General features: G+C 37.9%; 1 protein-coding gene and 2 non-coding genes across 8 annotated transcripts; all 3 read left to right on the forward strand.

Annotated features, from left to right (window-relative positions):
- The first annotated feature begins 795 nt into the window (after positions 1-795).
- On the forward strand, positions 796-27,936 carry NAP1L4 (nucleosome assembly protein 1 like 4). Of its 6 annotated transcripts, none has more exons than XR_007889585.1 (17): positions 1,200-1,252; positions 2,601-2,646; positions 4,548-4,579; positions 5,791-5,852; positions 7,333-7,432; positions 8,352-8,493; positions 8,596-8,682; positions 10,185-10,310; positions 11,650-11,721; positions 15,029-15,168; positions 16,104-16,249; positions 17,777-17,799; positions 18,458-18,577; positions 18,865-18,894; positions 20,158-20,235; positions 21,365-21,402; positions 26,657-26,756. XR_007889585.1 is itself a non-coding variant. In XM_051620407.1 (17 exons), the coding sequence occupies exons 1-16, from the start codon at positions 1,215-1,217 to the stop codon at positions 21,368-21,370; spliced, it is 1,227 nt and encodes a 408-aa protein (XP_051476367.1). In that variant the 5' UTR covers positions 1,200-1,214; the 3' UTR covers positions 21,371-21,402; positions 26,657-26,756. The 6 variants fall into 6 exon arrangements, 4 of the variants coding, with proteins under 4 accessions (XP_051476369.1, XP_051476368.1, XP_051476367.1 ...); XM_051620407.1 differs by having other exon boundaries at positions 20,179-20,235; XM_051620409.1 differs by lacking the exons at positions 1,200-1,252; positions 21,365-21,402 and adding an exon at positions 796-894 and having other exon boundaries at positions 20,179-20,235; positions 26,657-27,936.
- Positions 8,881-9,008, forward strand: LOC127386122 (small nucleolar RNA SNORA54). Its single transcript, XR_007889814.1, has one exon. It is a non-coding gene; the product is annotated as a small nucleolar RNA SNORA54 (small nucleolar RNA).
- Positions 12,969-13,089, forward strand: LOC127386123 (small nucleolar RNA SNORA54). Its single transcript, XR_007889815.1, has one exon. It is a non-coding gene; the product is annotated as a small nucleolar RNA SNORA54 (small nucleolar RNA).

The following is a 27,936-nucleotide window of genomic DNA, read 5'->3' on the forward strand; positions in this document are numbered from 1 at the left end:
TGGGCCACCCAGTCTGTTTGTGCAACTGACTACAACATTCCTGCAGTTCTTTAGCTGTTTGAATGTAATTAAAAATTACCTTATTCTTTCATTGCAGTATTGGTACCTATTCAGTTCACAAGTCTTTATTTCTGTCGCTAAATTCCTACAGTAACCAATTCATCCAACATTTCTGTATTTAATTGTTAATTAATATCGGTCTCTTCATTTCCAAATTTTCATTTTACCTGTGAAAGGGTTGTGCTGCTGAACACAAATTGTTAATTACTGAAATCCAAGGTGAAGCTGCAGCCTTGCAGAAAGCCTTTTTAAGAACAAGGGGATCCATTGACACCGTCAAGGATGAGGCGGTTTTCCTAGGGAGTGGAAGATGACCGAGCTCACCCTGCCAGCAGGGGCTGGCATGTCGGGGGTTGTTCTGTTTGTTGTTGCTGGGTTGGTTGGGTTTTTTAAGTAAGAGGAAGTCATGTCCGTGTCTAGGCGAGGAAACAGAACTGGAGAGTCGAACATCTGCGTCATCAAACGGTGCTTCAGCTGAAACATCAGAAAAGGGCCCCGGCCCCTTTAAGGACGCAGGCACGAGCCGCCCCCCCCCCCGCCCCCCCCGCATCACGCGCTCTCCCCGCGCGCTGCCAGCCCAGCCCCCCCCCCCCTCCCCCCGCCGGGCGCGCGGGTTGGCTGAGCGCGCGCCGCCGGGCCGTCAACATGCCCCGCGTGCGGCGCGGCCGCCCGGGCGCCGCCAGGCCCAATCCGGGGTGTCCTTGCTGAGGGAGGCGCTGGAGCGCCCGCCAATGGGAAGCGGGTTTCTTGGCGGCGGCGGAGCCCGAGGGAGGCTGCAGGGAGCCTGGCGGCTGGCGCTGCTGCCTCGGCGGGCGGGACGCGGGGCGCGGGCAGGTGAGGGGGCGCGGGGCTGCGGCGCTGCGGCGCTGCGGGGCTGGGCTCCCGGCCGGCGGGCTGGCGGCGGGCCCGAGCTGCCCGCAACGGCTGTAGCGGCCGCGGCGGGTCGGGGCGTGCGTGCGGCGGCCGTTAGGGCCTGCTCCGGGGTGGAGCTCGGTGGCGGCGGGGGCTGCCTGGAGCCGCCTGGCGGAGAGGAGAGGGGCGGGCCCGGCCAGGTCAGGCACCATTTTAAGCCTTGAGAAGTTGGGACCGAGAGAGAGAGGGGAGTCTCGTGTCGCTCTGGAACTGGCGGAGGGGAAGGGAGCGGTTCCGGCCTCATGCATGGCCGCCCTCGTCCGCCCTGGGGAGCTTGGCAGTGAGCCCTCCGCCCGGCCTCGCGGGGGCAGTGGGGGAGGAAGAGGGTGGGAGGGCAGTTGTTCGTGGTGAACAGTTTCTCAGCCTCTCTCACCCCGCGGTGCTTCGTTCGGGCCAGACCCTTAGCCGCTTGGGTCAGATGCGATTCTTTGGTTTGACCTCATCCACGATCTTGCGTTTCCTCAGCGTGATGTGGGATTTGGGGAGCTCAGTTTCTTATTTCGAGGTCCCTGTCTCCCAGGTCAGGGCCTGTTCGAAATTTTTGCTGCTGCTACAGTTGTTTACTGTATCTAATAGCAGCGTTTGTAGGATTTGTTCGACTACATTCCTGTAACATCTGCTTACGAGGCTTCAAAATAAAACGGTCTAGCAGTAAGTACGGAAGTTACAGGTGAAACCAGAACCGCGAGGCAGTTTTTTTCATAAAATCATCTTTATTCAAAATAGCATTTTCTCAAGGTGAGCTGAAGCACTGTTAATGGACAGGGCTTATGGAAGAGATTAATGAGTTTCTTCCTGTTTACTGTGTTTTCATTATTGCTTCTAATTTTCTTTATGGGAAGTATCAGAATACTAGGTTTGTGGCTTCCCACAGCTCTAAAATGGAAGTCATAACTTTTCCTTCTGATTTGTTGTAGTTACGAAAAACAGTAACAGTCGTGGGTAGAATTCTTCCTGTGAGTTCAGAAGTCCATTAGTTTCCTGCTGTGTATTCTAGTTGTGTGTAGAAGGTTTATACAATAAATGTCTTGCCATTAATTGTACAGACTTCTCCTTTAAAATTGCAGCCTTCAGGATACGACTTGTCTTTTGCTGTCTTAGTGTACATTGAGTTTACAGTTTTCTGCTGTTTTAATTAACTGATATGACAGTTGTGCCAGACAAATTGCAGCAGCCAGCTTTGTGGAACAAGTGGTTGATGTAATCTCCTGTTTCCCCAAAGCTTCATGTCTGCATGAGTTAGTTGAAAACAGTGAACTGTCCGGAAGAAGTAGGCTATGAATTTGGCCTCCTATTGGTGGTGGTAGTGATGATAACAATATGTACGCTATTCTTTTCTTGGAGTTTTAATAGCTTTTTCCTATCTTGTTTGTAAGCTGAGCTCACTTGGTTGAAAAATAACTAAGGCAGTGCTTTGCTACTGTAGTTTTTCAAGTACAGGTGCATTTGACTTTGTGTCTCTAAAAGCACTTTGTTCTTCCCTGCCATCACCAGCTTTTACTGAACAGTTTTGTTAGTAACTGCAGCAGTGAAGTCATTGGAAGACAGCTGTAATGCAACTGGGACTCATGAACTGTTTTGCAAGAAAGCTGCTTATTATTATTTATAGGCTTCTTTTTACTTTTTAGTTACCGAAGGGAAGGAACAACTTTGAGGAGTGAAACAAGTCTTAAAGTACGTATTTGTACCAGGCAACAGTGTCTGCTGTTTGTTTTTTTTCTGTCTTGTTGTTGCTTCTCGTTACTTAGGTGAATGGCTTTTGTCAGAACATGCCCAATTCATGTCTGTTCCAATGGACACTAACTCAATTGCTGTTTAAAAATTCTTCAAGTTATGGAACTTTATTCCATGTTTTCCAAACACAAATGAGGATGGAATGAGAATCTTCTTGTCCTCAGCAGGGTTGAGAAGTAATTCCCTGCAGGAAGTACAGCACAAACAACTGAGCAGAAGAGTTTGTATGTAGAGTAGTTTTTTTCCGTTACCTCTGTCACTGGGCTGGGGTTGGAAGAGACAGGCCTTCAAGGCTAATTTTTAGGTAATGTGAGTCTGCATTTTTAGTTGCTTACTATTGCTTCCCCTAATAGTGACTAGGATCGTATAACTTGTTGGCTGAACTCTGATATTAGGTCAATTTGCTACGTCTTAATTTCTTTGTTTTTTTTTCTACTATGTGTCTGCTATGAAAGGAAAAACTCTTGTGTCCTCCTTTATTTCTTCAGCTGTAAGATTTCACTCTAGTGGATGGTTGCTGCCATTGCTATTTTCTCTGGTTATGTTTAAGGCAAGAATAAGTGTAAATAAATATGGTTGGGTTGCTGAAACACACCTAGTCTACAGGAAGCCACATTTGTTTGTTCCTGGACTTAATCTGTAGGGTGGGCTCGTATGCTTTTTTGGTAGATGTTAAGCAGCTTTACTTGCTGTGGAATAATCTAAACTATAGTTAGTACTTTTGTAAACGAACAGTGCCTTTCAACTCTATTTAAATGACTGTTAAAAGTATTACTTTCCTATCTTAGAGCAGGAAGTGGCACTTTGCAGATGGGAGAATGCATGAGATCTCTGGGCCCCCCTCCTCTGGCTGCTGCTCAGGTTGTCATTAGCACTTCAGTTCTTCTTTGGTAGCGGTGTTAGGTAGGAGCTGGTCTAAAGATCAGCCTGTGTGGCCTTTATAGAATCTAAGTTGTCAGAGCTGTTGACTTTCATGAATGGTGAAAGGTACTTCTTAATCTAAATTTGACTTGCACACAAATAACTGCTTTCTTGAAAGTTTTGATCATGGAAAATATCACCTATGCTTCTGTTTGGTATGCAGTGGTTAGCTGAATTTGCTATGAACTCTCCAGATTGGGGAAAAAAACCTGAAACAATCTTTATTACTGAAATAGATGTACAGTAAAAAAATAACAGAAAATAAGTTAGGTAATCTGGCTCCCTCTTAAGATCTTGGGGCTGCAGTAGCTGTGCTAAACTTGGTTTCAGTCATTGCAGATATCAAGACTTCAACTTCTGTGTCTAACAGAACTGTCAGAGTTGGAAGGAACCTCTAGAGATGATCCAGTCCAACTTTATTTTCTCACTCCCAATAAGTAAATTCAAGGCTAATCTTTATACAGGGGTTTGTGCCTTCGTAGCTGCTGTCAAAACCCCCTCTCTCGGTAAATTATTTTCTTTCCATCAGTGTTTTGCATCTACTTCTTTGGCTTGATTTTTTTTTAATAGAGTGTAGAGCTAGTCTAGAAAACTGACACTTCTCTTCAGACTGAAGACCTGTGATGTGTTGGAAGTGGATTAACATCTGGAATGCCTAACAGGAAAATAAAGTTTAAAAATGTTTAAATGAAAGCTCCTCATAGACTGTTTAAAAACTCTGAGCAAGTTCTAGTTTGGATTGGGTATTACAGGAGGTATTCACTTTACTGCAATTAAAGCTTATGCTTTTTTTTCTTAGGAAAACCAGCAGCTGTTAAGTTATATTGAGGTTTTAAAGAATTGCCTGTTGAACTTTAATTTTCTGTTGAGGTAAACAAATGCCATTAAAGTGTTTTTAAACACTGTATTCCAACTTGCAGGTGGATACAGTCACACAGATGGCAGATAACAGGTATGTTGAACTTGAAAATGTTTTTCTTGAAATGTTTTCTTGAAATCTTGTCCTCTGTGAGAGGTGTTTTGTTTTTTTTTACCTATGAGGAATGGATTACCAAACTTGGATATGCGTAAAATGGTTGTATTTTCTCTAACTAGACTGTGTATCTTTACATGAAGGACAAAATGCTCATTTGGTACAGGAGAAGCTGAAATTGTCATGTACTGGATACAGAATTTCTCTGTTCTTGTAATAGCATAATTGGTGTTGTCTTGGTTCAGTTTTCACTGTTCATATTTAAATGCTCTGAACACTTGAGAACACTGATGCTTGAGTTTTCTCTGATCTGTATGTTTTAAGCATGCAAAAGGAATTTTTTTTCAAATTTTTATAGCATTTTCAGAGCAAATAACGGTGTTAAACTGGTGTAAATACAAATGTGATGCTGGTCTTACAAGGCTTGCAGTGCACCAGGGCAAGCTGGATAAGCTAGTCTAGCCAGTTAAAAATAATGCCTATTTGCATATGTGATAATTTTCTCCTTTTGTATCTGAGCTAGGGTGGATTTTGGCAATACCCAGTCTGTATTTTGCGACCTATAAACTGGCAGGGAACACAGGGAATGCTGGCTGGCTGTTGACTCATTCTGGGCCCTCTCTTTCTCCAGCACAGGAAATGTGATGGAATACATTGCAGCAGGGAGATGGAGAGGTCAAGGACACCTCTTTTTAGAGTAGAAGCAAATATTTTAAATAATCAAAACAACTTGATATAGAAATGTATCAAGCTAGAGCTTTGATTTCTTGTTTGTCTTCCTTTCTTATGTGTATCCTTTCTCATATTTTTCTTCCATCACCTACACTAAAAGGGTGTCTTGTATTTCCACTTGTGAGTAATAACATTTTCCTGTCCAGATGAAAGGTCAGCCATTTGCTTAATGAGATTAACTGATCTTCCGGAGATTTTTCTTTTGGAGCTTTCCTGTTTTGGTTTGGTTTTGTTTTTTGCATTTCCTTTGCATCCTATTCCTTTTAGGAGAAGTGTTTTAATATACCAACTTAAGTTTTGAGAAGATTGAAGACATAAATAATGTCTTTTAGTGGCATACTTGTTTATAAAACTTGCCCTTTAGTAAACACTGAAAATTCAGAATACTTCTTTTCTCAAGTGTTAACATATTTATAAAGTGATACCTTTTTAATATGTTACATTTTTAATTCTTTTAGTAAAACAGAAGATACTGCTTCAGATTCTGTGGAAGCCGCTAAAAATGCAAGTGACAAAAAAGGTAAGAAATAGGTAATAATTGGTAGTAATATTACAAAGGTGGAATAGGTCTGTTGTCTTGAGTATTGAAACTTCTTTATAGTTCTAAAACCTTTCAGTCCAAAACACAGATGTGTTCACTATTGAAAGCAAAGCAGTGGTTTCTAGGCTTTTTTGATGCTTTCCATGTTTATTGCAGCCAAGAGCAAAATAAAGGCTATGTTTTCGTAACAATGAAAATGCTTGTGTATGTTGTGACTTGGGTGCTTCACTATTGCATGAAATACCACCCTGTACACTTGCAATAAGGCCAGTCCTGTTAGTATGCTAGTTCTTTACTCTTGTTTCTAGGAAGATGCATCTCTGTAATATATCCTCTTGAGATTTTCATACTTCATGTTAAGGTCTACAAATAAATGCTGAACAATGCTTTTCAAATTAGTACAGCTGCATGCAGAAAAGCTACAGTTCCATTTTTACTAACTTGAATGCTCCAATTTGCAAGTTATAGTGAAATATATTTCACATATGTGGTCACTGAATGCTCTTTAGGTCTCATTTTTTTAAATTGCTGTTTTTTAAGAAAGCCTTTGTGAAGCAATTGGGAATCACACATAAACTGATAGGCACCATTGAATGATTCTTATAGTCAAGTTGGATGAGGAAGAAACAAAAAAAAGAAACCCCAAACAAAACAACCAACAGAAAGAAAAAACCAGCATAGAAACGCACCTGTATAAAAGCTTCATCAAATTAGCATGTGCTGTGCAATTTGTTTTTTACCTTTGCTGTCTGGAGAGAAGAGCAGTGAGAAAAAGTGGAAAAATTTTAAAAGTAAGTGTCTTCCCCCTGTGACCACCTGTGTGGTTATTAGTAAGGATTTTTAACTCTTAGCAGCATTTTGATGTCCTGCAAACAATTTTTTTTGTGAAGTGTTGTAATGACTGAGGAGTCTTGCAAATTGTACAACTATCTGGATGTAAAAAAGTCGTAGTTCTATAGGAAATGGTCATAGTGCTATGCTGCTTTGTTATACAGTAGACAAAGTTTTTGCTAGTGTTTTCAGGAGTCAGACTAACTGGAGAATGCTTTTACAAATGTCTTGCAAGTGTAATTCAGTGGTTCTCTTGTAAATCTGTATGTGGCTTATAAGCTGTAGCTAATATAGAGTGCAGATGGAGAAACTAAACAAAATTAATCTTGTTTTATTACATAAAAAGACAAAAAAATTTGCTTATGTCATCAATGTGTTACTTCTAAAAGCAAAGATTTGATGTATTTTTATTTGAAGGGTGCGTTTTCTATCATTATCTAATGTTTCTTTTCTGAAATCTGATCCTGAAGTAATTTTACTTGAGTTACTAGTTAACTATACTGGTACTATTTGAGAAAATAATAGATATGTGTAGGTAACATGTCTGCCGTAAGACACACAATATGACAAAAGTGCTATCTATAAATATAGTCAGATTTGTTTTACAAGTGGGCTTCTGTCTTCATAGAAAAGCTAGCAGACCAGGTGATGCAAAATCCACAGGTCCTGGCAGCCCTACAGGATCATCTTGACAACACAGCTCTTACTCCTTCAAGTTACATTGAAACGTAAGTATAGGGCATAGTAAAATTATTTTACAGAATTTTACAGATGATGTAATAGAATGTTACTATTGTATAATGTAGGATATTAGAGCAAATGAATCACTTAAGAAAAATGGTTGATTTAAACTCTGATTCATAGTGGCCTACTTCTAGAAGGAAGAGTCAAGTTTCAGTTGACTGACACAGAACTGTGAACAAAATTGTGGCCAGTTCAGTATTTTCCTTGGCTATTTTGGTTTGACCCCTGCTTTTGCTTCTTCCTGTAGCCCTTATTCTGTCAGGGTGTCCACTGCATTGACTGATTTAAGATGTTGTCCAGGATGTAGTGGAATAATCAGGAATTGTAAATCCTTAGTTTGAAGCTTAGTTTTATATTAACTGAGAGTAGACTTAAAGTTTAAAATGTTGCCTTTAATAGGTGTTTGTGCCTTTATTTCTTGACTGGGAATAGCTGGTAGGCCGTTTTTTAAAAAAAAAAAGTACATGCTATAAAAATTTTTATTTCACCTGACTGTATGTGAGTGCTTAATAATTTCAAGTACAGATGTGCAGTGTGTACTTTTCTGAGTATGACCCATGGATCAAAACTTTCCCCTGTGGAATGCACAGTTCTTGTTTTCCGTAGTGGATTGGCACAACTCTAGTCTCGAAGTTTAGGTGTAAACAAAGGTATTAATTTCAGATGTCTGAACTACATGGGGAGGGTGGTGGCCCCAGGGAATGGAACAGAAGATAACACCTTTGAGAACAACTTGGGTAGGAGAGTATTCTTTTAACTTTTTGAAATAGGTTTTGAAGAAGTATGTATGTTTTGACAAAACTTGTGTTTAAATGTTGCATTTAGTTATAAGCAACCTGTTTCACAGTTAGGTAGTGCTGAGACAACTAACTTCTAACCTTAAGGAATTATTTGTTCTTTTAGTTTACCAAAAGCAGTGAAAAGAAGAATTGATGCCTTGAAACAGCTTCAGGTGAAATGTGCTCATATAGAAGCTAAATTCTATGAAGAAGTACATGATTTAGAGAGAAAATATGCAGCACTCTATCAACCCCTTTTTGATAAGGTGGGAAGACTATGTATACGATCTTTGTCTCTTTCTAGCTGAGTCAGTTCTGTTTGCAAATATATAATTTTAAATCTTATGTTATTGATTTTTCTAATGCAGAGAAGAGAGTTTATTAATGGGGAGGCTGAACCCACAGATGCAGAGTCAGAATGGCACAGTGAAAATGAGGAAGAAGAAAAACTAGCCGTGAGTACAAGCCGGGCAATGAACTACAGATACTGTCAGATTGTTTTCTGTTGAAAGACGCATCTTTTGTAAAGAAAGATTTTATCAGTAAAGAGCTGTTGTAATGAATATGCTGTTATGTCCAGTGAAAGCCTTTAAACTTTCAGTTTAGTCTCTTTTCAGGTTTGTAATTTGAGTGAATTGAAACGTTGCTTTTGTTTGCACTGTTCGTAACCTGTTAACAGTATCTTTCTGGTAATGGGTTCCATTCCAGTGCTACATAATACCCCAAGATAATAGAAGGCTGGTTGTTTGTCTGCCTGTCCCCTTTATTTTGGGGGACATAATTAGCTTTCATTTCCATAAATACAGATTAGACACCGATCACCTAATCGTAAAATGGTATTGACCTAATAATGTGTGAGTTGGCTAGTGGATTCCTATTTGCATCTTGAGTAGGAGCTATCTGGTTTTAGGAGGGTTAATGTAACCTGTAGACTGTCTTTTGCTCTCTTATGATAATTTTTGTAGGTGTATACTCAATGACTTGTTTCTTTTTCATGGATAAGTGACCTACTTAGAATGCTGTGTTTGCCATTCTGTCAGATTTTCTATGCGTTTTTCCCTTGGCCTGTTTTGATTCAGTTCCTTTGGACACTGTTCTGTATACAAAGTGCATTGTTCTTTGTTTTACTGATTTGTGAGATTTAGCACAACACAGTTGTGCATAAGCTAAAAAACGATGGTTATGCTTTGTGTAAATACAGCATTCAAGGGCCATATTCCATGCAGTTACAAGATCAGAAACAGGGCTAGATGGCCAGTAAGCTGCTGTCTCATACTCTGACTACTCGAGACTAGTTGACTAACCAAGTAGCTGCTGTTCAGGAGATCTCGTATTTGCTGCCATCTAGTGGTGTAAACGGAAAAGTGCAATACAACTGATTAGACTGAATTTCCTGGTTTTTTGGGTTGGAGAAATGACTTAGTCATTCTTTTTTATAGCATTTGAAATCAGTTATGTGTAGAGAATCCTATATCATAAAAGACTAATAATGAAAAGTAACCACAAAAAACCAGCTTTACCAAGTATTCTGCAAAAGTGGAAAGCTAAAACAGGATTTCAGAGGGCAAAGTTAAATTTTAAGTTTTTATATGAAACGCTGTTATTGGCAGGTGCAACTACAGGAATGAGATTAATAGAGAAATAGAAAATTATTTTTCATTTTGTAGAAAGATGGAAATGTGTTTTAATTATTTCTGTTTGTCAAGTCAGTGAAACTGTCCCTCAGTCTCTTTAGTCTTTGTACAAAAGAATTACAATTTAGTTGAAAGTGCATCTGAATTAAGTGTTTAGTTGTGGAAATAAACCTTGTGTCTCTTAACTTCATTTACAGAGAAGAAAAACTCTGTGACTTTAAATGTTCCTTGAACACAGCTTCAGAGATGACAGTAGTCTTGTATATCTGTTTGTTTATTAAATAGGTTTTATTTAATACCTTAAATGTTTCTGTATTTCTCAGGGAGACCTGAAAAATGTGGTGGTAATAGAAGAAAAAGCAGAAGCGCAAGAGACAAATGTCAAAGGAATTCCGGATTTCTGGTTTACTATCTTTAGGAATGTAGATATGCTAAGTGAATTAGTACAAGTAAGTACTTCTTCCAGATAATAGTGAGTGCTTCTGCAGTGTGTGTGTGAGACTGAATCTTTGAGTCTTCAGAATCCCTAATATTCCTGAAGCTGCTTGAATGTGATGGACAAGCGAAACAGCTGACCCAAACTGCTACTTAAACTTGTTAAAGAAATAATGTTTTAACAACCTTTAGATACACTAAAATGCAATTGTATAGACTCATAGAATCGTTTTCGTTGGAAAAGACCTTTCAGATTATTAAGTCCAACTGTTAACCTTGTACACTGCGAGTTCGCTAAACCATGTCCCTAAGTACCCATATCTACATGTCTCAAATACCTCCAGGGATGGTGTATCCACCATGTCCCTAGGCAGCGTGTTCTAGTGCTTGATAATTTTTCAGTAAAGAAATGTTTCCTAATATCTAATCTAAACCTCCCCTGGCCCAGCTTGAGGCTATTTCCTTGTTATGTTGCTTGTTACATGGGAGAAGAGACCAACACTCACCTTGCTACAACCTCCTTTCAGGTAGTTGTAGAGAGCAGTAACGTCTCCCCTCAGCCTCCTTTCCTCCAGACTCAACCACCCCAGTTTCCTCAGCTGCTTTTCGGAAGACTTGTTCTCTAGACCCTTCACCAGCTTGGTTGATCTTCTTTGGACAAGTTCTTGCACCTCAGTGTCTTGTAGTGAGTGGCTCAGAACTGAACACAGTGCTTGAGGTGTTGACTCACCAGTGCCAAGTACATGGGGACAATCACTTCCCAAGTCCTGATACAGGCCAGGATGCTGTTGGCCTTCTTGGCCACCTGGGCACACTGCTGGCTCATGTTCCTCCAGATGTCAACCAGTACCCCCAGGTTCTTTTCCTCTGGGCAGCTTTCCAGACACTGCTTCCCTGTTTATAACAGCTGTTCCCCTGTTGTTTTGTGAATTTAGTCCATAAAGGTTTATTTTTGCAAGGATACTACAAACATACCCATGGATTAGTTGAATTAATAGCTTTTATAGTTTTGCTCTCACTTATTGCTTTTAATGCTGTTAAGAAAGAATTCCCTGAAGCAAATCTTTTTGTGAATCTTGCTAGCCATAAATCTCCTGACTGAAGTTACTTTATTTCTCAGTATTTATTCATGAAGCATAGCATGGTAACAGCTTGCTTTGCTTTACTGAGGATGAAGCCTGTCAGTTGAGAATTTGGCACGTGGTATTTGCGACTACAATGAAGAATTTTGGATCCAAATCTGAACTTAAGCTGAAATTCTTCCTTAAGAACAGATTGAACAAGCAAGTTCGGTTAAAATTCTGTTCTTCTAAATATTACCTAGTGAATAAGCTTTTGTTTTTTTTCTTTTAGGAATATGATGAGCCAATCTTGAAACATCTGCAGGATATTAAAGTTAAGTTTTCTGAACCTGGACAGCCTATGGTGAGTTTACTCTGCTTGTTTCTCAAAGGTTGTAGTAGTGAACAGCATTCCAGAATTTTCTTTCCATTTTATTTGGTTGGAAAATATGTGGAGAGTTTTTCTTGGTTAATACATTTATGCTTTGCTTTCTAAAGATGTATCTTTATGCTTCCTGCCCCTTGGCTTTTTCATCCTTAGCCTGACATATATATATATATATATATATATATATATATATACACACACACACACATCTCTCATATAATTGTAGTTTCTAGATTCCAATTCTGGCTCAACTCTGTCTAACTGTCACTTATTTTTCCTCTCTCAGATCCCAAATTAGCTAGTCTTAATAGTAAAGTTACATGTCTGCTTTTGGTTTGGGCAGGAATTGTGGGAAAAATACTGGATGCTACTTGTATATTGAATATTTCATCAAAATAAGAGATTTAACTTAAAGATTAATCAAAGACAATGGTGAATACTGTGTCTATTGAAAAGGATAAAAAAATACATTAGATGGTCTTTCAAAAGTGTACCTAATGTGTAATTTTTGAAGTACAACTTTACCTTTTTTGGGAATTCTCTTGTTTTATATTCAGTGTACAGAAACAGATACTGTGTAGAAAATAAGTTGTTCTGTTGTTTATTTAATTCATTCAGACTATACTTACTCCTTGAATTCCTTTTGACGGGCAGGCAGCGAGAAGTACAGGATTTGAGCCTACACATCTTTTCTTTAAACTTCTTCCTTGTGTTTTTTTTTCCCTGTGTTTGGGTTTTTTTTGCTTTGTCTTGTGGAGTTGTAGTCTTCTGACAAAGTCCAAAATAAATGCAAGAAAAGTTTTGTTGAAGAGTCACATAAGAAAGATTATAGGACTTTCTCAAAATGCCTTTTGAAGGTTAATAACAGCTGAAGCCAAGTTGTGGGTTTGTTTTTTTTTTTTCCTAGTTGTCATTGTTTTTCTTCTATTAGTACCAAAAAACTTAAGCTGATAATAGGCTGGGGAAGTAGTATGGACAGAGAACAATTAAGAATTAAGTTCCTAAATACTGCTAGGGATGAAAGGGAGGATATGAGTTTTATGCACAAAATAAAGTATTCTATCAAGTTAGTGTGGTTTATCTTGGAGCATATCTATTCAGTGGCAGTTGGATTATTTGGGAATAGTAATTTTTGTCTACAGCATTTTTGTATTCTCATTCAGCTTTGTTTTACATGACTTTGAGTTGAAGAACTTCTCTTCAAACAGAAGATTTATCTTGTCTCGCACTGTTCGTAACCTGTTGACAGCACATTTCTGTTAATAGGTTCCATTCCGGTGCCACATCAAATCCAATAAAGGAAGGCTGACAAATTCCATGTCTCTTCTGTATTTGGAGACAAAAGGATGTGTTCCTGACTACTTGAGTGAAACATGTTAACTGGTTTTTGATGACTGTCTTGGCTGAAATACTCTGGCTATTGAAATTAATGCAGCAGTGGTAGCTTTGTGCTGTAAAAAGTTACCATAACCATAATAAAAACATTAATTCTGCTGTGAATTAGAATCATAGAATCATTTAGGTTGGAAAAGAACTTAAAGATCATCAAGTCCAACCTTTAACCCTACTTTGTGTTCACCCCTAAACTGTATCCCCAAGCACTACATCTGCATGACTTTTAAACACATCCAGCTTTTCGTGAAAGCATTTCATACTGTAGGCAAAATTTGAAATACATGTTACAGAGGTCAACTGATACCAAAAGAAAAGATGTCCAAATAAAGACTACTGGAAAGGTTATTACAACACCTCAAATAGCATGTGAAATTTGAAGCTGCTTCTTATTGTCTTCTAGTTAGCAGGTATGGAATAAGATACTGAAATACAGTCTCTACAGATATTTTTTTCTTGGTAGTCCTAAGGATCCTGCATGCTAAGTAATGCCACTGTTACCTGTTTGTAACACCAGTAACAGTTTGTGGGATTATTTGAGTATGAGTGTTAGTCCCTGGTAGCAGGTAAATTATAACTCTTCCCTTAAACATGATTGCCAGAGAGATTTGCCTCAGCTGAAGACACCAAACTATCTTTTTAAAATGGAAGTAAAGCTGAAATAGGCTATGTGAAGCCAACATAACTATTCCAGTTCATGTCTGGTTCTCAGTGGCTTCCTTTAAACTGTGAGCATGTGAGTTGGAAAGTCGGCTGTTGCCACCAGTCCCCATCACTTCTTGACCACTGTCTTTCTAGGTTTCAGTCAGGTGAGTGCATTCATGGGGTCATAGAAAAGAGCTTGTACAGAAAGACTAAGGGGATTTTGGGACATGAGAGAGGCATAAATACCTGATGAGCAGATTGTTGTCCCTGGAGTTATTTATCCTGTCTACATTGGTGGGCCCTCAAAAAGAGGAGAGCCAAGACACACTGATAACAGACCCATTTCCTGGCCTTAGCCTGAAGAGTGTCTGGGGAAGTATATTCAAGGCTCCTGTTTTTGTATGCTCATGAGGTCTAGCTTTTATGATGTATTGTTGGGGGAGTAAATAAAATATTTAAGGTAACTGTTCAGTGTGTTTTGGCTGTGTGGTAGATGTGATTATGTTGGGGATTTCACCTGTCAACCCTTCTGTGTTGTTGAACTGACCTGCCTAAGCAGACCTCCTCCCCCTTTGAGTTAGTAAAGCAATGCTGCTGGAAACCTTATGGTTTCCCCTGTACCAAGGCAGTTTGAATTTTGGTTTACTTTTAAGTAGCTGGTAGTTGAACCTGAGTGCAAAGTGGGCTTATATAGCATTGTGCAATGGGTGTTTGAAAATTGATGTATTGTGTATGCTGCAGTTTTCTATAGCTGGAGCCTTTGGTTCTCCGTCTAAGAAACTGAATTTCTGTAAACAATTTTCAGGTGTCACAGGGGAGGTGCCCTCAAACATAAGCAGAAACACCTGCTTCAGGCTGTATCCTCTTAAAACAGAGTTGATGACTAGGCTTCCACAGAAAATTAAACCAAGACTTTTCTCAAAGTAATTATTGCTATACTTGCTTTTAAGACAGCAGTTCTGTATGTAAAGGTGAATGAAATGTAGTAGATTACCTGATTAGAATTTGAATTAGCCAAGATTGTTAGCTTCTTGCACATTCTTGTTAGCCAAGATTGTCCTAGCTTCTTGCACATTCAGAATTGGTTGACATTCTTAATTTCCTGCCTCTGCTGCAGTTTGAAAGATACGTTTGCCATTGAATTTTTAATCCTATGTTCAGTTGGATTAACAGTAATTCTACTGAGGCACCATTTCAAAGATAAAATGTAGTGGTAACATAAAACTGTAATGGAACTTTCTTCCAGTCTTTCTCGTTAGAGTTTCACTTTGGGCCCAACGACTACTTTTCTAATTCTGTCCTGACGAAAACATACAAGATGAAGTCGGAGCCAGACAAGACAGACCCCTTTTCATTTGAAGGACCTGAAATAGTTGATTGTGAGGGGTAAGGAAAACTTGAAATTCAAAAAACCTTCTGAAATAAAGTCTATATTTTCCAGGTGTTGTTTTCTCCTACTGTGACAATGATTAATGAAGATTAAAAAAGAAAAAGCTTTTGCTAACTTTAAAACCAGGCATGTTTGTAGGAATGCTAATAATTATCTTAGCCTCAGCATGCAGAGATAACACATACTGTGAATTTTAAATCCTTAATGTAATAGATTATTAATGAAGTTACAAGCCTTTTATTTCAGGATAATTGGGTAAATACATCTTAGTCATTACATCTCATGATGGTGCAACTGTAGATGAATGGAGAGACTTTTAATTGAGATAAGTGTCTGTTTGCACAGTGGCAGGAAGGAACTGAAAAGTAAGTTATTTCTAGCTTGCTGTACTTGCCTGCCAAGTCAGCCCAAGCACTTTTCTTAGGAGAGCTAAAATGTGCTTCTCCCTGACTGGTACTTGCCTGTTTATTTTTAGGGTAAATGGACATGGCCTTGACCTGTAGTGAGAGGACATAACATGTTTTTTTCTAAGTGTTTGACTGTTGGAAGAATAATTGCGAACTGTTGAGATTTTTTAAAATTTGTTTGTTTTTTTTTTCCAAATAGCTTAATGATGCCCTGTGTTACAAAAATCTAGTAGTTGAGGCAAAGTAATATTAAAGTGTGGGTAGGGTGAGGGCAGTGATTACACTGAGAAGACTATTTAGCTTTTTCATTTAAGGAAATATTTGATATGTCCAACATACACATTCTCTAGCACTATGATATGTCTGCTTGACATCTTGTCGAGTAGATTTAAGTCGTCAGTGTGTGTAAAACTAGCTTTTGAGAATGATAGGCCAGCTTTGCCTTGATGTTTGTTGCTCAAATGCTCAGTTTATTTTCACTGATGTCTTATGTTAAAGTGCTTTTTACCACATGTTTTCTCTAGGTGTACTATTGACTGGAAGAAAGGAAAAAATGTTACAGTTAAAACAATCAAGAAAAAACAGAAACACAAGGGTCGAGGCACAGTTCGGACAATTACTAAACAAGTACCTAATGATTCTTTTTTTAACTTCTTCAGCCCAATCAAGGGTAAGCTTGGAAACTGCAAATTTAGGATTCTTAAATTATGTTGTGTTTTCTTTGTATGTATTTGTATCTGTACAGTTTAAACTTACAGACTGTTTAAGCTGCTGCATTGTATACCTTTTTCTTACTAGAGGAAGAGAGCAAACGGCAGCCCAGTCAAACAGATAATTTCATTCTGATATTGTGTAGAATTGGAGCATTAGGTGTCTTGTGTAAACAGGATTCATTGTACAGGAAGAGTCTCATGTAGCATCTGCTGAAGAAGTTGACTTGTTTTACCACAGGATGGCTCTGTGCATCAATTTGAGGGTTTTAACATGCAAAAGAAATCTCTTCCGGTGTTCCAAGTTAGAGCATATCAGTTTCATTTAAACCTTTGTGATGATGCTACTTCCTGTGGTCTTTTGTGATTAATTAGTGATCCCTAATGCTCCATAAATACCTGCATAATTTTCCTTGTCACATAATGTACTCATGTATTTAAAACATTTAGATGGATTCTGCAAACATTATTTATTCTTGATACATCTCATTGTACTTGTGGTTTACTTTGTGGACTTCAGAGATGTAGTGGACAAAACTGACATTAGTTCTTGATTCAGTCATAGGCTATTATGAACTACCTGTCTGTTTAAAATACAACTTCAAATCACCGTGTACCTGGGGATAAGAAAAAAGTGATAAGTATTTCCAAAGTTGGAGTTTGTTTGGTACAGAAGTGTCCTTTACCTTAAACTTTTTTTGTGTTACAAGTAGTTGCTGCTTTCAGAAAGGGAGGGAGATTTGTTTGCCTCATGATGGTTTTACAATATTTTCTTTTAAATACTTAAAGGACGTACTCTGGAGGTAGCTGTATAAGAAAGATAAGCTTCTGACGTGCTGGCAGGTGATACTTGCAGTTTCAACTGGAGAACAGACTGAGCCAAATTACCCATTTCACAGTAGGATCACAGTACCATGGCACATGGAGTAGAGGAGGGAGATCTCTTTGGGGGGATGGTTTTGTTTTGTTGTGTTTTTTTAAACAAACAAAACCCCCACAGCTTTCCTTACTGGTTACATTACTAAGCCTCTGCTGAACAATGTGTTGCAGATTCATGACAAAATGTTAATCTGCTTGATTTGGGGAGAGGAGAGGGTTCTTAGTGTTCTAGCAAAATAAAGTTGATGTAGTTACAGCATTAATACAGAAATAAAACGTGTTGATTGAGGGGAGAAATGTGATCTGCAAGCCTTTGGAACGCATCTTTGCAGAAGGAGTATCCTGTACAACAATCTTCCGTGTCAGAATGGGAGCTTTGGTGCTCTTGTCAGAGCACATAATTATTGCAAGTGTAATTTTCAGGGTTTAATTTAAAATGAATCTGAATTGTCTTTAAAGGTTTCATAGTTAGCTTTTGAAGACTTTATAACCCAAATGTTTTCTGGTATGAGAGTGTATTTATTTATACTGTGCTTTGTCATCTTGAATATTGAGGTGAGCTAGACTATACAAACTTTTCTTAATTTTACTGTCTTGTCTTTTTGCAGTATCTAGCGATGGAGAGTCATTGGTGAGTTTACGTTTCTGAAATTGCGTGATTGCTCTTTGCCATATCTTTTGTGCTAAACACCTCTATAGTGACTATTTGTGTTCTTTTATTAAGTACTGTGTATCTTTATTGTTTTGGTTTTTTTCTCTTGCCAAAGGTGAGCTTTATCTTGATAAAAGGAAAGATACTGTTGACTTCTCCAAGTAATCCATTGACGTTTTGCTGTTACATGTCTTGCTGATCTAGTACTTCTATAATGGTCACTGTAGGGAAGAGGTGTTTTTTTTCTCTAGCCGCTTGGCACCACTGCGTTACTGATGGAGGATTTCTTTTTAAATCAATCTGAAGCAGTCTGAACAATTCTGTAACAACACTTTTTTAGAACCAGCAAGGTCTATATGAGCCTTTTTGATTGAAGCTGTTCCAGCAGGCCAGTAACCTGTATGAAGAAAGTCAGTACAAAACTTTAGAAATAAATCTCAATTCTACAAATCTAGGTTTAGACTTCCATTATTTCTTTTGTTGTTACAAAGTTAAGTATACTGAAAGTACATGTGACCTGAAGGTTGATGTTGATGACAGTGTGATGTTTCTCAAATGTGTAACTGAAATATTTTGGTTCACTGCTCTGTAGCATGTCACATTTCTATTAGAAAAATGAAACTGAATTATTTTACAGGATGAAGATTCAGAATTTACTTTAGCAGCAGATTTTGAAATTGGACACTTCTTCCGTGAAAGGATAGTCCCTCGTGCTGTGCTTTATTTCACTGGGGAAGCTATAGAAGATGATGATAATGTATGTATGCTATCAGCATTTTGCTTATTAATCACCATGTAGGTAGAAACATTCTCCTTTCCTGATTAGACTAGCATGTAGTATAAATTACATGAGAATAACAAAAAACCTGAAGAGTTCCTGTTACTTAGGAATAGGGAAGCATCATTCTACCTGCAACGAGTCATTAATCTTTGCTTCTGGAAGGGGCTTAATTTCAGTTACTGTGTTTGAATATGCTAGACCTATTACTGCAGATGGTATGCAAATATTAGCAGAGCTAATAAAATCTTGTTGGTTTTTTTCAGTTTGAAGAAGGTGAAGAAGGTGAAGAGGAGGTGAGATGCATACTGTATCTTGTATAGATAACTTATTACCTACTGTGTTCCAGAAATAGCCCTATCTGGAGCAGAAGATAGCTGTTCATAAATGGTCTTGTGTATGATACTTGTTTTCAAAAGAGTTCAGCATTCATGAGTTTACAAAATATAGCTGGTTTTCCTCTTCACAAAAGTAATTTCTGCAAGAATATTTATCAGATTTTTTCTAGTATTCTGAAAGCTGCTTTCTGACATGATTAAAAAATTAAAGACTGCTTTTTTTTTTTTTCTTGAGTGCTGCATAAGAACCTTCAGTCATATTTTAAAATACCTGTTACTTAGGCAATAGTGGAATTCAGCTGTCAGCTTTTAGTTGTTAAAAATTTGAAGACTGGGCCTTGCTAAATGTAAAGCAAAAAAGGGAGAGCGTGTGGCTCTTCAGACCAAAAGCTTAATTTAGGCTGGAATTTCTAATATAACAAGAGGTCTGGTCTTGTATGAATACAAACATACTGTGAAAGGCTTGCACAAAACCACTAAACGATACCACACTTAAATGAATTATTATCCTTTACAGATAATTATATTTTCCTTTTACTGTGGTGTTCTTGCTAATTGGTTAAAGATGTATACCTGACATGAAGTTCACCATAGTAAAAGTACATCAGAAGTTGTTGAGCTGGTGATCCTATGTGAACTGGCAGCCTTCAGCTCTTCAGTCTCTTCTGTTTTTGCAAGCTGCAATACAGACTTCTGGGCTTAGGCTGTTGAGTGACTAAACATTTTCTTATTTTTATTTTTTAGGCTGAGTCTTGATAGAAGTGTACATGTATTTTTAATCTGTCTCCAGTGCCAGATGTTACTACTTGGATGTAGGCATGTGCACAACAGAGTGTGAAAATACTGCAGAGTCCTGTAGAAGTGCATAGCCTATCCACAGTAATCCAAATAAACAGACTCTTTTGGAAGGAGGTCAAAACAAAGAACAAAATTAGACATTAATCTGTCAGGTAGAAGTTAAAAATTGCTTGGAGACTGCAGCAGCTTATGTAAGAAGGTTGCCTTAAGCCATAGTGAACCTTTTAAATCTGTGTTTTAAATCTTCTTTTAAAGATTTTGCTTTAAGATTTTGAAAATGCTGAATTCTTTTAAGTCGACCCAGGTAGTCTTAGTGCTGACATCTGAAACACTCAAGAATACCGTGGTAATATAACTTGCTGTTGTTTGTTTTTTTTTCCATTACAAAAAGCTGCCCTTTTAACCTGTTTTAATTTCTGTTAGTTTATCTCTATTTTGTCATAGGAGTTGGAGGGGGAAGAGGAGGGAGAAGAGGAGGAAGATGCAGAGAGTGATCCTAAGGTAAAGATTTTTGTGTGCTTAGTCATAATGTAACCAAGGTTAAAACAGTTTGAAAAGATTACTAAGTTATTAAGAACTAAAAGCTGCCCTAGCTTCTGACTGCTATGTCTTCATCTTCAGTAATGAAATTGCTTTTGAAAGAGAAGTTAGTATTTCCATAAATTGAGAAAATGGTAGGTTTTGTCTTCCAACCTGCACTAAGAAAGAGAATTTCTGAAGTGTATGCCTTCTTAATGGTATCTCTGTATAATAATGATATATCCATTTCCTTCAGAAAGGTCTTATTTCAAACGTTCTGTGGCTGGACTTCAACTTAGAATTAGTCTGACAAGTCTCAACTAGCTTGTTTGTATTTTCTTTTCCTTAGAACTGTTCTTTTTGCTGGTCCTAATGGCTGCAGGTTAGACTCCACATGTCTGTACTCAGCTAGAAATCAAAAAAGTTAGTCCCCAACTTTGAATTTTAAACTTTATGAGATCTGGTTTAAAATTCAGTCTTAAAGGTTAGTGTTCCTTCTGATAGATATTTTATGATCTTTCAGTTATGGTAAAGTTAATGCTTACATTTATTGAAGGTGGAACAGTAGTGACAGAATTTAATTAATTTAGTTCTTTAAACATTAGTTCTTAATTTTTTATAAAGGGACAAATGAAAAAGTGAAAGTTGTGCAAAACTGCTTAATCTTTGGCTAGAAGTCTGAACAGCAGCCTAACATGTGACTCCTCTGATGCAGAGTTTTATGTACATCATAATATCAAGTGTTTTTTGTCACCATATTGAGAATTGAGCTTGTTTTTCTTTAATGAGAAATTGTGTATAGCAAAGAAAGTCTGTCTTGTGGAAAGATTGAACAGTATTAGAGTGGAAGAAATTATGTTCTGCAGCATCAAAATTAAGTGGTGTACCTGTATGGGAGAAAGTGGGACAGCTGAGAAACAAAATGTTAGTTCTGAATCCAAGTGTCTTTATGCTAAGTATCAAATACCCATTTAAAGGATTTGGTATTCTGTAAAAAAAAAAAAAAAAGCTTAAGGTATCTTGGAAGGTTATAGTTGTTGCCTCCTGTATTATTTTGTACATTTCACTTTTCATTCATGCTGACAGTTCCTTTCAATTTTTTCCCATTTAGGTGTAATTTAAGTCTGTTTATCATTCATACATTTCTAGGTAAGGTGGAATTCCATTCATATGTAACTTCCAAGAGTCCCATTTGTAGCCATGCAATGTGGTTTGTTTTCTAGGGTTTTCTGGTTATTTTTTGCTTTACCTTGTATGGGAAAAAGAAATGGGGGAGTGGTGACTTCAGAGTTTATAGTTTTTACTCATAAAACAATAAAGAAATGCATGTAGAGATTAATGCTTTTAAATCATAAAATTAAATTTGACTTCTGAGAATGACCTCTCTGCCTTCCTGGCGCAACTTCTGCTTTGTCTTTATAAGCAGTCAAACTGTATTTTTGTATACTGAGACTTGTCAGACTTTACTTTTTCCTTTTTTCTCATTTGATGTTGCGTCTCCACTGTCTGTAGTGTACTTGCAAATTGTTTTTTAAATACCTCTTCTGCTCTTTTTGAGAACTCTTGTAAGTCATCAGCTTAGTACGTCTTTTCCAACATTCTTATGTATGCTGGCTGAAAAAGGCAGTCAGTCACTCTTAGAGGCCTTTTCTTGAGCTCATGTTTCTGAACAGGTATGTTCTCTTGCTCATCTGTCTTTTATTTAAAAGAACAACAAAGAAAAAGCTCCTTTCATTGTCTACTGTAATCTTTCACCTTTCATCCCATGCCCCAGAGAGCAGTTCCTGCAACAGGCTTCATACTTGTTCAACTGTATTTTAGGCTTGTATCTTGTGGTTTTTTTCTTTGCTTACTTAGGAGAAGCTGTAATCTCTCCAACTCATTCCCTCTCTGCATAGGTAATGCCCGTCTTTGCCTTTGTTAAACTCACACTTGGGCTGATTTTTTATTTTCAATCTGATGCACTTTGAGAAGCCAGACACCATGTGTCAACATACTTGCACTGTTTATTCACTTGTAATAGTAGAACATTAGTTTGTCACAACAGCTTATATGTTGACTTGCTGCACGTTGTTACAAAAAACAGTTGTGTATCTTCTTACAATTAAAAATTATCAGCCACTGGCTTCAGTTTTTCAAGTCAACCTGGAATTCTGCTTTTTTTCCTTTGAAGACTCATACCTGATCCTGTTTTCCATTCCTTCCTCTGTCCATCCCATTTTCTAGTCCCCTTTCTCCCCGTTCCCTGCTCCTTTTTGCCTTTCAGTTCCTCGAGGCCCTGCTTTTCTTATATCTAGAGTAGTTTTCCTTTTCATGTACACACAAAAATTTATTGTTCTACTGGTTTGTTTTCCTTTCAAGTCCAATTTCTCCTCTTCAGTCATTTTCATATTACCTCCTCATTTATTGTCATTTATTGGCTACATAAATGTTAACACTTTCTGTCTTGCTAACTTGTTGTTAGCAAGTTGTTCAGTTGGAACCAGATCACGATACTCTCCTACACAAAGCATTTGTACTATGTATAAGTTGGCTTTGAAAATCTGAGCAGATGATAGGAAGCACCTTCAGAAGATGCTACAAAGATAATGTGGCTTGTTTGGTCTAGTATATTTTCCTATGTGCTTGCATGCTCCATTCCCTTAGCTACCTTTATTTCACAGTACTCAATGCTAAGCTTGAATAGAGAAGTAGCTGACAAGGTCATATAGAAAACAGTTTTGAATTATGAACTAAAAAGCTGCTGTGGGATGAGACTGCATTTGCTTCACGGTTCTTAGTCTACCTATTAAGTAACAGTGGCACAAGGGCTTGTTAGCAGCAAATTCATTTTCAGAACCTTTGAAGCATTCTGTCCAGTTGTGGAGGAAGGCAGTTCATACCACTTGCTTGCTTATCTCCAGTTAGCTCTGAGTTTATTTCCTATGCATATGTTTGATATCCTTGCTTTTTCTCACTCAGTAACACAGATTAGAAAAGGAGCTAAAATAAGTTTTATCTTTAGGACCCCTAAACTGGACTTTAATGGTAAGACATTTGAAATACTGAAAGGCTTTTGTCCTTCTCTGCTGTAAAGGACATCAGCTTTAGTGTCTGCTGCCTGCATTGATGCCATTGTTGGCAGCAAAGTCTGTTTGGGAGTACATGAGATCTTGATGGGCTGCCTGTGATTTTGTGTGAAAAAGATGTGGTTAGAAAGGATTAAATTGGTGAGATAAATGGTATGGATACCTTGGGCTTCTGCCCCCGTCCTCTAAGACACCAGATTAATTGGATGGGTAGATTCAGTAGGCTGTGTGTATGAAAGTCATGAAAGCAATATGCTTCAGAGCTGCTTTTAAGTCCTCATTTTAGCCCTATGATCCTGCAAATTTTAGGTGAAATTCCCTTTTAAAATTTGATGCATGTCCTCTATGTCCATGAGCAGTTGATGCAGTTTAGGTGGTGTAGTTGCCAATGTCTGGGCAAGTGGTCTGCATGTGAGCTAATTAAGTCTCTTGCGTTGTTTTCCCAGGTAATCAAATACCAGAAGAAAAATGTTCATGTCTGTTGTAGCAAGAGTATATATCTTTTAATTCTGAGCAAGTGATGCAAGAAAAAAGCAGTGTCAAAAAAAGGTTTATATTGATTCTTGTTAGCAAAGGAGAAAAAATAGGTGGTAATCTCACTTGTTTAGTGATTTGAACTGGAATCAAAGGCCCAGAGTAGTTTTAAGTCCTTGCACAGAATAAGTCAATATTATTAAATATTTGAAAGATTTTAAAATTAAAAAATCTTACCTGTTACATTTATTTTAAAATAAGATGCAATTCTTCCTTATCTTTGCCAGTTGAGGTTTCTCTGTTTGCTCCTTACTGCCTGGCCAGTGCACTTTGTCACTGTTTGGCTCAGGTTTGACAACAATGCTTTTGATCCCCTCCCACCTGGGTAGGAAAGGAGAGATAGAAAAAGAGAGACTTGGCTGGATTGAAAACTATACTACACAGCTTTAATTAAACCCTAATCATAAAAGAAAAAATATATACAATTATATACAAATATGTTCAGATAAGTGCAAAAGCCTCTTGCCTCCCCCCACCCCCAGCAACTCCCACAGCACTCTCCTTAGCTGCAAACAGTCCTGAAAAATCCCAGAATGCTGCTGGATTGGTAGTGGTTGTCTGACTAAATGTCACCAACAGTTTGGCTGCTGTGTGAAGAGCAGGTTCAAACTTTATAGCCTTGCTTGAGGGAGTATTGATGTAGTATCTCAATCACAGTTGCAGCCTGGGCTCTGGTCCCTGATCTGACATGAGCTGCTAGAAGCTAAAAATAAGTTTCAACATGCTGGTGCCTGATGAGGCAGCTGTAACTTGAAGGAAAAGGTAGTTGTCTCTCTGTGCTGTTGCCATCTTGGGGTTAGGCTGTGAGATGCACTGTAGGAGGCTGACATGTAGCTGGAGGCAATATGGAGCTCACGTGCTGGCTTGCTTAGCAAGAGCAGTGCTGTGGTATTAGAATGGTAGAAGAAAATTGGTTGTGTTGGAATCTGCTTCTGAGATACTCCCTTGTTACTTATGGCCTACTTAAGATTTTATATGTATGGTCAAGATAGCTTACAGTTGAGGGCTTATCTAAAAATAGCATAAACTGGCTATATTTCTCAAAATTCTCCAACAAGTGACTCATATCTGAGAATCCCTTAAGCCCTATTTTTTGTCTGAGAACAGCAATAAACACTGAAAGATTCGTAAGAATGAACTTTGTAATCACTGTGACTCAGTTTTTACAGGATACAATAATATTATTTAAATATTTACAGAAATAAAGACAAGTGTAGAGAAATGGAAGTTCAACAAGGGTTTTGGCTGATTATTAAAATTCAGCTGAAGAGGTTGCAGTTGTCAACCTAAGTGTGTCTGATATAAATATGACAGATTAGTAGGAAGGAGGGAAGGGAGATGGATGGATTTTTAAGTGCTTTCTAAATCATGGCTTTTTTACTTGATTATGGCTTTTATCCAGAATGCATGGGGATGGGAAGTGATGCTGTGCACTACTCTGTGGCCGTGTTCTAATACAAAGTAGTTAAAAGAAAAATAGTTAATTCTGGAAAGCTTTTTGATAAAAATGTTGCTGTGTTTTCCAGCCTCTAATTGAAAAGGAATAGCATGCAATGTATTAGCTGTGGCAATCAGACTTTTTTTTTAAGAAGGGGAATGCTAATTTTGTTTCCTGTGTAAAGATATCACTCTTTTCAGGAGAGAATTCATGCTGTATTTAGTTCCAGATCAGTGAAAATGAGTTCACATCGCTGTTATTTGGAACCCCAGGCAGATGAGAGAGTGCAAAATCGAAGTTAGCCAGATGTGCTGGGGGAGGAAAACCATAAGGGCGAAGTCTGAAAGGTCTCTGGCATTTCTGTGCAGAAGTGAGAGCATATAGCTTACTTGATATATAATGAACTCTTGCATGTTTGCTTCTTCTACAACACATAAAGCTCTTCTTTAGGGTAGTTACTAAGAAACATTGTTTTGTGGTTAGTGACACTCCAGGTGTCATGTTTTATACGTATATTTTCCTTTACTAGAATTCATCAGGCTTCTGGGGCTGCCATTTATTTTTAATAACCTATATTAAGAACAGTGAAGGGAGAAACAAACAGGAAATATGCTACATAAATTCTCCTGCATTCTAAGAATCCTATTTTACCAAAAAAAAAGTGCAGTGTAAAACCTGAAGTTCTTAGCTGTTTAAGTACTTGTTCTCCTTCTGAAATACATTTCCTTTTGCCAAAGGGGAAGTTGTTTTACTACCTACTGAAGGTGTTTCTACTTTTACATATTTAGATTAACATGTGGACTTGCCCAGTGTTCAACTGTTGAATAGTTACCTGCTGGTGATGCAGAACCTAGAAGAAATCAACACTTTAATTACATTTTTATCACCTTAGCAGAAAGGATAAAGCTTCTAAGGAAAAACTTAAACGTGCTGCAGAATAAGCAGCCTACCTTCCCTGCCTTCCTCCCTCCCCAGAGTTTGTGAGGAGGTGGCAGTTTATTGCTGAACTCCTGAAGAGGAACTGAAAGTCAGATTGAGCCTCTGGTTGGAAGGAGTAGAAGGTGGCTTGCTTTCTTGTTCATTTGAACCTTGGCCTACTGGATAGAGTGTAAGGAGTGCAAATGTAGATTAAAAATAAAATACCAAGCAGTTTGGGGCAGGGGAGAACCCAATAAATATGGTGACTGCTGCTCAGAGCTGTATGATCTAGCTAGAGTTTACTTGTAGCTTTTTTGTATGTGCTAGTGGTATCTCTAGCTAATTCAAAACTGCGTAGCCAATTTCTTTTATTTGTTGAAATATTTGCTTGTATAATCTTTTGATTTTTAACTTTTTTTTCCTTTTTTTTTTCCCCTTTATGCAGAAAGATTCCAGCCAACCTGCTGAATGCAAACAACAGTAATAAGGAAATACCACTTGGAAGTGATATTTGAACAACTTGTAACAAATATTTGGATACCTGGCCTGCAGTTCAGGATATTCCATTGCTGCAGCACAATCTTATTAACAATGCTTAAAATTAATTTGTTTTAAAATGCATGATTTTCACTAACTTCTTTATTGCTTAACATGTACAGTGGCAACTTCAATGCATTTGGGAAATAAGAGGTTTAAATAAAGCACACTCTACAGCCGTTGGTACACTGTAGCTAAGTATGTCTATAGGCCTTTAGAGCCTTTTTTGCCTGATGTATAGGGGAAATAGTCCAGACTACCAAGTGAGAATTATCCATTTTCTTGTTAAACATTGAAAATTGTGGAATAGCAATGTGCTGAGAAGCTGGAGTAAATGGATTACACGTATGGTAGCTGAAACAGATAGAGCAATATGACTTTTTTGCTAGTTCCCTCCCCACTTTTTTAATGTTTCTTGCAACCTACAAATTGAACTAGTGCTTGAGAAGCTTTAAATGTCATATTTATTATCTCAGTAAAACCAATTGAAGTAATTTTACTTCATTGAAGGGGGTGTCATATTTGAGACTTAGTTGTTCATCTTACTATTTATTTATTCATGTTTGTAAGTACTTTGCCAGAATTAGTGCTTTTTAATAGTTTTTAATATACTTGAAAATCTTCTTCCTCTTTTGCATACAATATGGGTACTTGTAAAACAAGTAATTTGAATTGGTCTCAATGTAGTAGTCTAGACAGAAGAAACAAACTTGCATCAAAATGACAACTCTTCTGGATGAAGATCAAAATGCAAAGCCCAAGCTGTTGCTGTTGATGGACGTGGGTTGCAGCCAAAGAACCAGAATCTTTCCAGTAGTCTTATGCTTAGTGTCCAGCATGGAAGGACCTTTCACTATGAACACGGAAATTTATCAAAATTCAGTTCAATAAATCTGAATTTTTGGTGTCTTACTTGCAACACTGAAATTATTCCATTCCACAGTTTGTTTTATTTGGAGTTCTGAAGTCTTCAAAGCTTAACTTTTGTTGTTGCGTGGCACTTCAGGTACACATTTCTAGTTTCAGCATCCATTGCCAACCTCTGGCAGCAGTTGAATAGCAGCTGTATCAACACTGTGACCAGGCATGTAGAGTGCTCCAGCCTTACCTTACACATTTGTAACTTAATACAGTGTTTTCAATTTGTACAGATTAGATAGAATATTCTATTAAAGTTGTGAAACATGA

The sequence above is a fragment of the Apus apus genome, chromosome 5 (genome assembly GCF_020740795.1).
Source record: "Apus apus isolate bApuApu2 chromosome 5, bApuApu2.pri.cur, whole genome shotgun sequence".
NCBI classification, from domain to species: domain Eukaryota; kingdom Metazoa; phylum Chordata; class Aves; order Apodiformes; family Apodidae; genus Apus; species Apus apus.